This window comes from Dromiciops gliroides, chromosome 3 (assembly GCF_019393635.1).
Source record: "Dromiciops gliroides isolate mDroGli1 chromosome 3, mDroGli1.pri, whole genome shotgun sequence".
Lineage (NCBI taxonomy): Eukaryota > Metazoa > Chordata > Mammalia > Microbiotheria > Microbiotheriidae > Dromiciops > Dromiciops gliroides.
This window is the reverse complement of record NC_057863.1, coordinates 300,908,754-300,922,019: the sequence shown is the minus strand read 5'-3', so window position 1 is coordinate 300,922,019 and position 13,266 is coordinate 300,908,754. Positions and strand designations below refer to the sequence as shown.

Genomic DNA, 13,266 nt, shown 5'->3' with positions numbered 1-13,266 from the left:
TAGAGTCAGGAAGGCTTCTTTTCTTGAGGTCAAAGCTATTTTCAGACACTAGCCGTGTGACCCTGGACAAGTCACTTAACCTTGTTTGCCTCAGTTTCCTTATGTGTAAAATAAGCTGGAGAAGGAAATGGCAAAGCATCCCAGTATCTTTGTCACAGAAACCCCCAAAGAGCTCATGAAGAATCAGGCATAACTGAAAGATGACTAGTATATATATATATATATATATATATATATATATATATATATATATATATATATATATATATATATATATATATACACACCTACATATATATTATGCACATATACACCTACATATATATTATATAATAATATAATATATATGGATATGGATATATATCCATATAAATTTCTAATTAACTTATAGGTTCTTAATGTTTCATTTCATCAGTCACTGAGACATTTATTGTTAGAAAACACTACCACTTTTAAGTGGGCTATGAAATGCCAATGAATTTGAGTGAGAAGATAAATAATTCACTCAGGCCCAAGAAGATTGAAGAAAATATGAAATGACCTTATTGAAGTTGAAAGTTGAGAAATTTAAATTGGAAAAATGTCTCTGATAATTACTTTATGATTTCATCTAATTATTAGAAGTATTATTGTGACATGTAGAATCTCCTTCTCTGAAGGGCTTTAATACTAAGGTCAAATCTCTCACCTCTATAATTTTTAAAAATAAATTTCAATTTTACATTTTATTTTCATACCATAATCATCCCCACTTATATACTTCAGTTCTAAATAAACATCTTTTTTAATTGTCAAAGTGACCATGTCTGACTGTGAATATAACATTCAATACCAGTATTCCTACACTTTTCTACCAGAAGAAAACAGACATGCTTTATCATAAATTCTCTAGGACCAAGACTCATCATTCATTTAATCAATCTTTCTTCCTTTTAGTCTTCTCTTTGACTAAATTATTGCAATCATTGTGTATATCTATATAACTATAATTGAAAAAGTAAAGTATCTATGAATTGGAAATCATGAACACTTTAAGTCATTTATTTTATCCTTTTCAAAATTAAGATTAATTTTTTTCAATTTTCAAATTTTTTTATCCCTTTTGCCTTGTCCTGATAAAGAAAAAGTAAACATTTGCAACAAATAATCATAGTGATCTATAATTAATTCTCCCATTGGCCATGTCCAAAAATGTATATCTCCTTTTGCATATTAGTCCATCAACTAGTATCATCAGTCCTCTAGAATTCAAATTAATCATTGTTCTAACTGGAATTACTATGTCTTTCAAAATTGTTTTGACATGTTGATATTATAGTATAAATTGTTCTTCTGTCTCTATTCATTTTGTTCTATCATTTTAAATGTTTTTCCAAATTACTCTAAAACCATCCCCTTCATCATTTTCACAGTACAACAATGTTCCATAATATTCATATTCCATCGTGCGTTAACCCATTCTCCATTTTTTTTTGTGGGGCAATGGGGGTTAAGTGACTTGCCCAGGGTCACACAGCTAGTAAGTGTCAAGTGTCTGAGGCTGACTTTGAATTCAGGTACTCCTGAATCCAGGACCAGCGGTTTAACCACTGCGCCATCTAGCTGCCCCCACCCATTCTCCATTTGATGAGTAACTTTTTGGTTTCCAGTTCTTTGTCACTCAAATATTTATATTCTGGGGGTACACGTTTTTGGATATGGCCAATGAGGTAATTTTGGCATCTCTAGGCTTCTTTTTTGCAAGAGTATTACTTTGTTTTTCTTTTGCAAGGGAAGAAAGAAAATAAATAAATTTTTGAAAATTGAAAAAAATTGAAAAGATAGACTAAATTGGACTAACTTAAATAATGACAAAACATGCATAATTCTCAATTTATACATATAAGAGCTTTTCTTCTTTAAAAAAATCTCTTTGGGATATGTAGACTTGGTAGTGATATTGCTGGGTCTAAGGATATATATGGTTTAGAAACTTTGGTGATATAGCAATCAAATGTATCTTGATAGGATCTAAAATATCTAAAGCTTAATTACCCTTTTCTGTCTCCTAATCCATTCCTACCACTAGGAAGTTACATCTCTGTTTAAAATTGGCCTCTACAGAATGATAGATCACATGGAAGGATAGATCATATAGCCCAAGGCAAATTTATTCATTAATAAGCACTTAGTAATCATTAAATCACCATTAAGTATCTGGGATACCAGTAGAAAGAATGCTCCCAAAGAGTAACAAGTACATATATATGCATATATATATATATATGTATATATATATATATATATATATAAAGAGAACAAATGCTACTAATTGCAAAGTAAGTAGGAGGGAGAACACTAGTATTTCAGAAGATTAGGAATAACTCCATGTAGAAGGTGAAAGTTGAATTTTATATTGAAGAATAATAAGGAATCATTGAGCCTGTAGTGAAAAGGGAGTACATTCTAGACATAGGAATGACTAGTGTAAACTCACAAAGATATCAAATGAAGATGTCTCTGTAAAAACAACAACAACAACAACAACAAACAAACAAAAAAAAAAAACGGAGAGAAAGCCAATTTGAAAGGACTGTAAATTGTGAGAGGGAGAGTGATATTCAAAGAAGTTGGAAAGATAGGGTAAGGCCAGGTGAAGTTTGTAAGACTTGAACAAGGGGGCAGCTAGGTGGCACAGTGTATAAAGCACTGGCCCTGAATTCAGGAGGACCTGAGTTCAAATCCAGCCTCAGACGCTTGACACTCACTAGTTCTGTGACCCTGGGCAAGTCACTTAACTCTCATTGCCCTGCAAAAAAGAGAAAAAGAAAGAAAAAAGACTTAAACAAAAGAGTTTAGATTATATCCTAGAGGCAGGCAATAGGGAGTAACTGGAGCTTATTGACCAGAAGAGTGACATAGTCAGATATACACTTAGGGAAATTACAACAACATCTCTTTAGAGAATGGACTGGAGTGAAGACTTGAGACTGGGTACAAGTTTGGAGGCTTTTGCAATAGTAGGTCAAATCACATCAATAAAAATTTGTTAAACATCTATTATGTGCCGGCTACTGATAAACATTGAAGAAATAAAGAAAAGCAAAGTAAACAAAAACCAAAAAGTATTGATGATCCTTGCTATTGATGATCTCACAGTCTGATGGGGAAAACAGCATGCAAACAATTATGCAGAACAAATTGGAGATACCAGAAGAAAGGCCTTAAGATTAAGGAGGAGCAGAAAGAATTCTTGCAGAGAGTGGGACTTTAGCTGATATTCCAAAGAAGCCAGGGAATCCTGAAGATGAGGAGGGAAAAAGTTCCAGACAAGAGAGCTGAAAATATAAGGAAAAATCAGGAAATGGAGTACCTTGTAGAAGAAATAGCAAAGAGGCCTATGGCAGTAGATCCTAGAGTATGGTCAGGATGGTAAGATGTCAGAAGATTGGAAAACAGAAAGAGGTGAGGTTATGAAGGGCTTGCAAAACCAAATGTATTTAATGCTGAAGACAATAGGAAGCCACTGAAGTTTGGAATAAGGAAACGACATGGTCAGACAGAAACTTTAGGAAGTACAATTTGACAGCTGAGTGAAGGATGTATTGGACCGGGAAAGGACTTGAGGTACGGACACCAAGCAGCAGACTATTGCAATGATTCATTCATGAGGTACTTAGCATGCAGCCAGCACTCATAACTATCTGTTTAAAGTTTCTTTTTAAAAATTTACTTAAATGTCACATTTACCAAGCTTAAGAAAAAGATCTTTACCTTGAATTTATATTCTGCATTTAGAGTCTAAATATGGCCTTTAATATCCAGTGATACACACTGACTGTACTGTATTAAGTATGTTTTGGGGTGGTTCAAGAATGATTCCTGTTCAAACCAATTTTCTTTTCCTTTTATAGATCTCCTTTTGCTGCCGTGACTGACTACTCACTCACCAGGAATAGTGTCATCCAGCTCTGCCTGGAGCTAACAACAATTGTTCAGCAGGTATAAACCCATTACTTATTTCTTATTTGTCAGCTATGTTGTAGTCACTCCTAATGGGACTAGTCCTTTATTCCAAGATTTTGTATTAACTGATTCTTAAATTCTTCACTTGTAGAGGAGGTCTGTGGCAATTATATTAGGTATTAGAAAAAAATAAGCAAATATTTCTCAGAAAGGGTTGTGCACAGTTCTATGTAAAGAGGGATTGACTGTTTTTGAAGGACTGGAAGAACCTTCATGCGACCATAGATTTTGAACTGGAAGAACTATTGAGGCAACTGAGTTCAATCCCTTGATTTTTCTCAAATGAGGAAACTGAGATACACAACTAAGTAAGAATCTGAGGCTGGTTTTCCAGATTCCAAGCCAGTAATTCTATCCGTTGGGTCACCTAGCTTCCTTATAACAACATGATCCAGAGACATGACTCCTCTACCTCCCCTCAGCCTAAAGATCAAAGATCTCATTATAACAAAATAATGGAATCCTAGAATTTTATGGACTTCACAGTCTCCTCTTTCCCTCCCTCTCTCTCTCTTTCTCTCTCTCTCTCTCTCTCTCTCTCTCTCTCTCTCTCTCTCTCTCTCTCTTTCTCATAAACACATGTAGCTCACTATAAATAAGTATATACAGATAGGCAATAGATAGATGGTTGGATGGATGGATGGATAGATAGGCCTTGTAATTTTATTGAATTGGCTATTACCAAGAATAAGTGCAGACTCCAATCCATACATGCTTTCTTGTCCTATTCCAATTTTGTTCATATTTTCCAAAGATCCTCCAGAAAATATATTGCAATTTTTTAAAGATCTTTCCTTATATAGGGCTTATTAACTTTTTTGTGTCTTGGACTCTTTTGTAGTCTGGCAAAGTCTATAAACCCCATCTCAGAATAATGTTTTTAAATGTATACAATAAAATATTTAGAATTACATAGGAATTGAAATATAGGTATCAAAATCTTTTTTAAAAAAACAAGTTCATGGACTTCTACTTTGGAACCCCTACTCTAGATTTTTCTACATTTTAAAGGTTCTTACAGATCACTTGGGCTTTTTCCCAGTGTTTTCTCTTGTTTCTACTGTGTGACCAGCTCATCTTCTTTTCCATTTCTACATTTCTTCAAAGTAGAAATCACAAAGTGTCAGTCACTACTTTAATTCCTCAGAGACTGGGATATTCTGAAATTTGTAACCAGTAAGTAGCACCAAGAGGTCATTTGTCTTGAAAATATTGGTCTTTGCACTATGAAGCAGCTTAGTATTATTAAAAAGCCATCTTTCATGCATCTCTTTGACAGACCTGGAGCAGTTATGTCTGCTTTTAAAGTTTCCACTAAGATTCAAGAAAAATTTTCCTCCCGCTTTCTTTCTGCCTGATTGTGGCAGTCTAGATTGAATAGGGGAATACATCTTTATGTGAATATTTTTAGAGTCTTTTTATAATTTTTATTTTTGGTAGGCATTTTGGAACAGAAGTATGACAAAAGTATCCTGGCTCTGCCAATTTGCTAGACTTTTTGAGGTTGAGCAAGTCCTATAATATTAGTTTGGGATTGATGATTTAGAATTTTTTAATAATATAAGTCAGATTCTGAAATAGTAATTCTTGCAGGATGTGACCATTTTGATGATGAGGGGCAGAAGTGTGACTCTTAAGGTCTGAGGTCTGAACTTATTTCCAAGTCTAGCAATATTAACTTGCAGTTACAAGCCTCCCACCTAATGGTAGAGGTCAATGGTACCTGGAAGTCCCAGATTGATTTTTTTAAAAGAAGCTCAAGTCTTGAATCCTATAAATAAAACTGAGTTTTATGTTGGAAAAAAAAAGCAATCTTTCCCGAATGCAAACCACCTGGCTTTCTTACTCCTATTCAGTTCTAGTGTCAAGTCTTCAGTACCTGTCTCAAATACATATTCCCTAGCACTAACTACAAACCAAACGCATGTCATAATATGGGCAATACTCATTTCCATTCATTTTGTGTGTGTGAACACACACAACCACAGATACACAAAACACATTATATGTGCATGCATGCCTGTAAATGTGTGTACACACATACACATGCACCCAAGAATTAAGGGGAAGGTTTTTTTTTACCCTCTCATTCTAAAAAACTGGACCTTTCCCCCCAAAATACTCATGGATGCCAGATGATCCAGCAAATGGTGATAAGTTCAAACAATGAACAGGACCAACTGGAGATCTTTAAGTGACTTCTATTTTTATTTCCTAAAGCTACACCACAAATAAATTACTTTACATGACAGTTATTTAGGTATATGAACAGATGTATGCAAATAAATACATGTAATCCTCAACAAAGAATAATTTTCTAGTTTTTAAAGTAAATAAAGGTCCATTTTTCTGGACATCAACTAAACCTTTTCAGGCCCCTCACCCCCATGGTGTTTGCCTTTTTCTAGTTCTACTTGAGTATTAACCTTTCCAGTGAAAAGTAGAGAAGGTAAGCTATATGGGGAAAGAGGTTGAAACAGGTGACTAAACTTATTGCATGATTATTGATAGATTTAATTGATCACATTTAATTAATTAGTTTTCTCCCTGAAAAGAATTTTCATAGTTTATTGTCAAGAACTTTCTCACAAAAATGATTTTTATTATATATTTTTAAAACTTCCAATTCTTTTTGTTAGACTTCTAAAGATTTTCTTGCATCATTGCCCACCAAAACAGCATATTTTCTGTTTTGTTAACATTTTTGGAGCCAAACTTTTTCACTTTTGTATAATGAAACATATCAAGATTCCCATTAGAACTGTATTATGGCAAGAGATGTCATTAGGCATTGAGTCAGGGAGTACTTCAAGGAAAACTGAAGCATTTCCTAAGATTGTGTTGCCTTGCCTAATGTCAGTGACTTCCCTCTCATCTCACTTCATTGGGGTAATCAACAGGTCCTCTGATGAAAATATAAAGACAAAAGTGAGATACTTCCTGCCTTCATGGAGCCTGAGTTGTACTAGGGGGTCACAATAGAAACCAGGCAGATTGGCCTTGCTCTGAGGCCAATTATCTTTCCTTTTCCCAACGGTCCAATTCAGTGGTTCACTAGCCCTTTGGGGGTTTCTGACAATGGTCCAAGGGTTTCATGCAAAAAAGAAAATTGTAATGTCCCTTAAATGGCAAATAATTATTGAAAATGTTGTGTAGTATGAAATAATCCTGGGGATTCACCATAACTTTTTGTTGTTGTTGCTGTTGCAAGAGGGTCTCAGGACAAACAAACAAAAAAGTTTTAGGAGACACCTCACTATACCATGCTACCACTTCAACATATCAATAATAACAATTTATGTAACCTACAGTAGTAGCTAATATAAATATAGTACTTTGTGAAATCCTTTACACATAATAAGTCATTTGATCCTCACAACAATCTTCTTAGGGTGGGTATTTTTATCATTCCCCATTATGTAGACAAGGAAATAGAGAATAAGAGAGGTTTAAGTGAATTGCTAAAGGTCTCACAGCTAGTAACTATTAGAGGCAAGACTGGAGCTCAGCTCTTCCTGCAATAGAATAGACAAATAGAAAGATCAATACAATTAGAGTGAAGGAAACAGTTTCTGTATTGTTTTTTTCATGTGCATAATTTTAAGCATGTGTTCTGGTGATACCATATTCCCTAGTAGTACTGAACAAAAGGATTTCCTTCAGAAGATTTCCCAATAATCTCCCTGTTGTTGAAGGGGATTGATTTAGATCTAAGAATGGAATTAAAGCAGGTAGCAGAAATTTGAGTGAACTTCCCATATGCTACAAATGGAAAGAGATTGTTTCTGACTTTTTAAATTGTCAAATGTACACTCAGTATTTTCATAACAATGTCAGATGGGTAAAAATCCCAGTTTCTCTCTGTCCATGCTAGTTTTGTACGTGTGTTTTTATTTTTTTTTTATTCTGAATTTAAACACCAAATAAAGTGTCCATTCATGTGTACACTGAAAAACTGGAGTGGCTTGTGCGTGGAACTGCTGGTTTCTATTATGTATAGCTTGCTTTTCTTTTATATAATAAGCTCAGCATGAACTTCCAAAGCTGCTCTGCTTGTCTGTGATTCCTTCTAGCTTTCCTTCTGTTCTCTTCTCAGTGTTTATTTTTTGGAGACCTATCCACAACCCTTCTTTCATTCCTCCCTGCCTTCCTTTAGAAAAAAAGGGGAAAAAGAAATATGAAGCAAAACTCTTATTACAAATACGCATAGTCAAGAAAAAATAAATTTCAGCATCAATAACATCCTAAAATATTCATCTTATTCTGCATCTTGTATCCCTAACCCTCACTGTCAGAAGATAGGTAACATGCTTCAGTATTAGTCCTCTAGAATTGTGGATGCTTTGGTCATTACACTGATCTGAGTTAAGTCTTTCCAAGTTATTATTCTTTGCATTATTGTTGTTGCTGTATAAATCATTCTTCTGATTCTGCTCACTTGTTTAACAGGAATTCAGGAATTGTCCCATACAATTAGTCTAGAAAAGTGCTTCCTTAGCTTTTTAGTCTCAGGACCATTTTACACTCAAAAACTATTGAGAATCCCTTAAGCTTTTGTTTACATGGCTTATATCTATCAATAGTTACTATATTAGAAATTAAAACTGATCAATGTTTTAGAATATTTAATTCATTTAAAATTGTAATTAATTTTAAATATTCAATTTTTAATTATATATAATTTTAAATAATTATAATAAATTGGAATAATTCAAATAGAATAACTTTAAGTTACAATTTTAAATTATTACAATTATTTTAGAATTATTTGATAAAATTCATTCAATAATTTAATCCAATAACTAATCTTAAAATGATACTACCATACACAAATAACATTTAAAACATAAATAACATATTTTATTTAAAATAAATCTATTTTCAAAAACAAAAATCATAACTTGGAAGAGTGGCATTGTTTTATATGTTTTAGCAAATCTAATTTATTTCTTAATAGAATATAGCTGAATTTTCATATCTGCTTTAGAATCAATCCATTGTGATTTTGGTTGAAGGATATGAGGAATCCAGTCTTACTTAGATATGCAGTTGGGAAAAGGAGAACTATTTTCATAGGCACATAATGACTTACTTGAGGCAGGTATGTGGTTCACTGGATAGAACACTGAGCCTATAGTCAGAACAATGTGAGTTCAAATACAGCTTCAGACACTAGCTGTTGATCTCTGGGCATGTCATTTAACCTCTATTTACCTTAATCCACTGGAAAAGGAAATGACAAATCACTCCAGTATCTTTACCAAGAGTACCCCGTGAATCACAGTCATATATGACTGAATTGACAACAATAACAAAATTATGTAGTTATTATTATGATAATAGTCTTGACCTCAGAGTTCTTCTAAAAAAGGCTCAAGGACCCCTATGTGTGCATAGTCCACACTTTACAAACTATTGATGTGGAACATTTAAAATATTTAAACATCATTACTTTAGATCTGGGGAAAATCTTATACATCATTTATCCCTTCTTCATTTGTCAGATGAAGAAATTTTAGACAGATTTTAAAACAGGACATGGTAATACATTAAAAATCAATATTTATATTTATAAATATATTTATATAATAGAAATATTATATATTTATAGGATTCCTAAATATTTATAAGATAAGATTCCTAAATTTATCCCTTTTTCAAATGTTTTCAAAAAATCTTTTTCATTAAGCTTTCTACATGTATACATGTATATATAATAGCATAATTTATTATTTAAACTTTGTTGATAGCTTTTACTTTCATATCACCTAAATTTTCCTACATCCTTCCTTGCCCCTTATCCCAGAAAGTCACCCCATAAAACTAAGAATTTTGTTAAAAAGATGAAAAAGACAAAAAATAATCAGCGGATCCTATAAATTAACCAAAAAATCTGAAAATATATGCAATGTTCTATATCCATGGACCTCTTACCTCTGCAAATAAGTGAATGGAGGTATCATCTCATATCTTTTCTTTGGTATCTGAACCTTTCAAAGAATTATAATCATTAGCCTTTTTCTTGCCAAGCACTATACTTTTGCAGGTTTGACAGTCTTACAGATAATATATGAGTATATATGTATATGTGTATATTTTTTAAAAGAAGGTACTATTAGTAGGCTTTAATTGTACTTATCAATGCCAATAAAATCTTTATATTAAGATTCTGTTGGGGCAGCTAGGTGGCACAGTGGATAAAGCACCAGACCTGAAGTCAGGAGTACCTGAGTTCAAATCCGGCCTCACACACTTGACACTTACTAGCTGTGTGACCCTGGGCAAGTCACTTAACCCCCATTTCCCCACCCCCCCAAAAAAGATTCTGTTGCAAGATCTTTTATTTTTTGGTTTCTCTTAATTAGTGTGCCTCATATGTCCAAACTTGAGATATTGAAGTGTTGTAAATTAAAACTAGTAACTTAAAATCGAGCATTTGAAGTGTTTTAGATATAAATTTACCATTGAAAAACCTTCATTACTTTTAGTTCTTTAAGTAGCATAAATAGGTATGTATAGAGTTTTATGCATGCCTATAATGATGTAGGAAAAAGCAATAAATTTAACTCTTAATCTTGAAAATAAAATCCTGATTAATTGTGAATGGATATACCTGGTTCTTATTCTGTTTCTCTCAAACATATGGAGTTGGATTATATTTCAGATGTAAATTTTGAGTATCTTAATTCTTCTGTGACCAACAAGTAGTCAAGAATGTGCCTTCATATGGTATCGCTAACATTCTCTTAAAAAACCCAGGGCATGGGATGATAAGAGGCTTTTCCCTCCATAAAACCACTGTACATAACAACTGTCTGCTCATGACAGAAAGGGAGAAATGAAGCCAATGTGTTTTCCTTAAAGGAATAAAACATTCTTTTTTTAAATACTAAGCAATAATGTTAGAATTGAAGAACACCAGATGTTACCAGTAGGACTTGGAGAATTAGAATGTGATTCTGAATATTGCACTGAGGGAAAAAAAAGTTCTAAAATAATTTGTAGCAAATGTAAACTTATGTCATAGAGAGATGCATGAGAACACAGTTTGTATCAGATACTGTACCCATATTGCTATTTTGGGTCCCCACCATCTGGAACTAACAAGCAGTTCAGTTTTTGTTTGTTTCCCACAGATATGGACACCTGCTATTGACAACTACTCCATAGAGAACAAAGCACATTATATTCTTGCCTCCCTACAGGAACTCCTAACAGCTGCACTACTTGGCATAGCATTTTTCTTTATGAACTCTGAGCAGGATAGCAGCCAGTTTAGGTTTTGCCATATACATGTTAGGAAATGTTGTTTCATGTAGGGAAGATTGTTTTGTGGCTAAGCATCCATCAGGCTTCAAATCTATTAGGCCCTAAATGAGAACAGTATGTTTTAGGGGGGTTTCCCCTTTAGCTTTATGAGTTTTTTAAAATGATACATTTTGTTTTGACCCAACAGAGGCTCTGTCCGGCCAACAGTCAAACCACTTCCCAAAAATATGTCCCCTGTAAAAAGTTAAAACGACTTAAAAATCTGATTTAAGAGCAGATTGTAGGATCAGAGAACTAGAGTTGGAAGAGACTTGAGTCTATCTAGTCCAATCCTCTCTTTAAAAAAGGGTCACAGAGGTATCCAGCATCAGAGATAGGATTTGAATCTTAGTTCTCTGAATCCAGGGCCAGTGTTCTTTTCAGTATTCCTTGTTTCCAAGGACCCTGAGGTACAGGGAAATGAAAGGGTTTGTATCCTGTTACAAGTCACGGGTAGTGAGCTTCAGAGATATGTGTTTATCTTCTTTTTTACCATCAACTAGGAAATCATCAAATAAAGAAAAAAAGCTTGGAAAAAGAGGATTGCTAATGCAACTACAAAATTATAACATTCAGCTTGGTTTTTAAAAATGCATTTAATATATTAAATGTAACTTGATAGTATCAACATTGAAACTCTCTTCTGTGTACTTTATAAATATTTCATTGGTCTTTTGTCCTTGTATTCATTTTTGCATTCTTATCACTACCTTCCCACTCTTTCTCCAAATTTCCCCTCTCATCTCTCCTGAAAAGCCCTCCCTTGTAGCCAATGCTCCATTTTTTTTAATGTGCCATATTGTCTTTTCTTAATAGCAGCATGATATTAAATAAAAGGCAGACCTCAGTGTTAGGAAGATCTGGGTTCAGTTTCTGCTTCTGGCCTATACTGGCTATGTGACTACCACAGAAATAGAAAACAGTAGCAGTTTGAGGGGATGGCTAGTAGTCCTCTTTAGATTGAATTTAGAGTTCTTGAATGAGCAGTACACATAAGGTAGCTCAGAAAATGCATGTAAAAAGAGACAGACAGACAGAGAGAGACAGAGGGCAACACAGAGAGAGACAGAGAGAGAAGACAGCAAGAAATGTATGATTATCCAGAAAAGGTGATTGAGGAGGTCAGACATAGAGGAAGAGAGCCAAAAGAGAGTGGTGTCCTGAAAACTAAGGTATTCTAGGAGGCAGAGGTGAGTACGGAGTACTAGAGACAGACAGGGAGGTGGGAGGTGGAGTGTCAGATGTAATGAACAGTCAAGAGACAATTTTAACTGGACCACAGAGTGATTTGTGATAAGGATGGAAAACCAAGTTGATCATGTTGTGATCATCTTTAAATGCCAAAATAAGGAGTTTGTAATCTGTCCTGGAGATGGTAGGTGATCACTGGAGTTTACTGAGTAGAAGAATAACATAGAATGCACTTCAGGAAAACTGGAAGATTACTGTGGAAAATGGATTGGAATGAAATAAAATAATCAGAGAGAAAAACTAGGAAGCTATTATAACAGAGAGTGTCTCAGAGAGGTTAACAATATCTAAAATTGCTGTGAGATAAAACAAGGATGAGGTCTGAGGAAATACCATTGAATTCTCTCATTAGTGATTTTGAAGGGTTTTTTAGATAATAATAGTTTCATATCTAATCTTGAAAATTGTTCATCTTCTTTGACTTCTTATTTACTGTGGATATTACTTTGGGATAGTGATTTCTTCCTGGCTTGATGTACAGGCCTTTAATACTTGCAGCAAATAAATCCTAGGCTAGTGGATTGCTCTAATTTTGGAGTTCAGAGCTGCAAATAGGGCTATAGCTGATCAGATATCTACACGAAGTCTAGAATTAATATAGTGAGGCTCCAGGAGTAGGGGGATAATACACTACTTAAAAGGAGAGGCAAAATAGCCCATGTTGGGGACAAAGTCAAAGCTTCCATGCTGATCAGCAGTGGG

The 13,266-nt window shown here is 34.0% G+C and overlaps 1 protein-coding gene and 1 non-coding gene across 11 annotated transcripts in view; both read left to right on the top strand.

Moving 5' to 3' along the window:
- CNKSR2 (connector enhancer of kinase suppressor of Ras 2) overlaps positions 1 to 13,266 on the top strand; it is a 322,983-nt gene that overhangs the window by 90,498 nt on the left and 219,219 nt on the right. For all 10 annotated transcript variants that reach the window (XM_043991405.1, XM_043991402.1, XM_043991407.1 and 7 more), the window contains exon 4: positions 3,894 to 3,981. In XM_043991405.1, coding sequence (XP_043847340.1) covers positions 3,894 to 3,981 — 88 coding nt within the window. The remainder of the gene's footprint in view (positions 1 to 3,893; positions 3,982 to 13,266) is intronic.
- LOC122752370 lies at positions 5,268 to 5,398 on the top strand. The gene has a single exon (XR_006356122.1). It is a non-coding gene; the product is annotated as a small nucleolar RNA SNORA31 (small nucleolar RNA).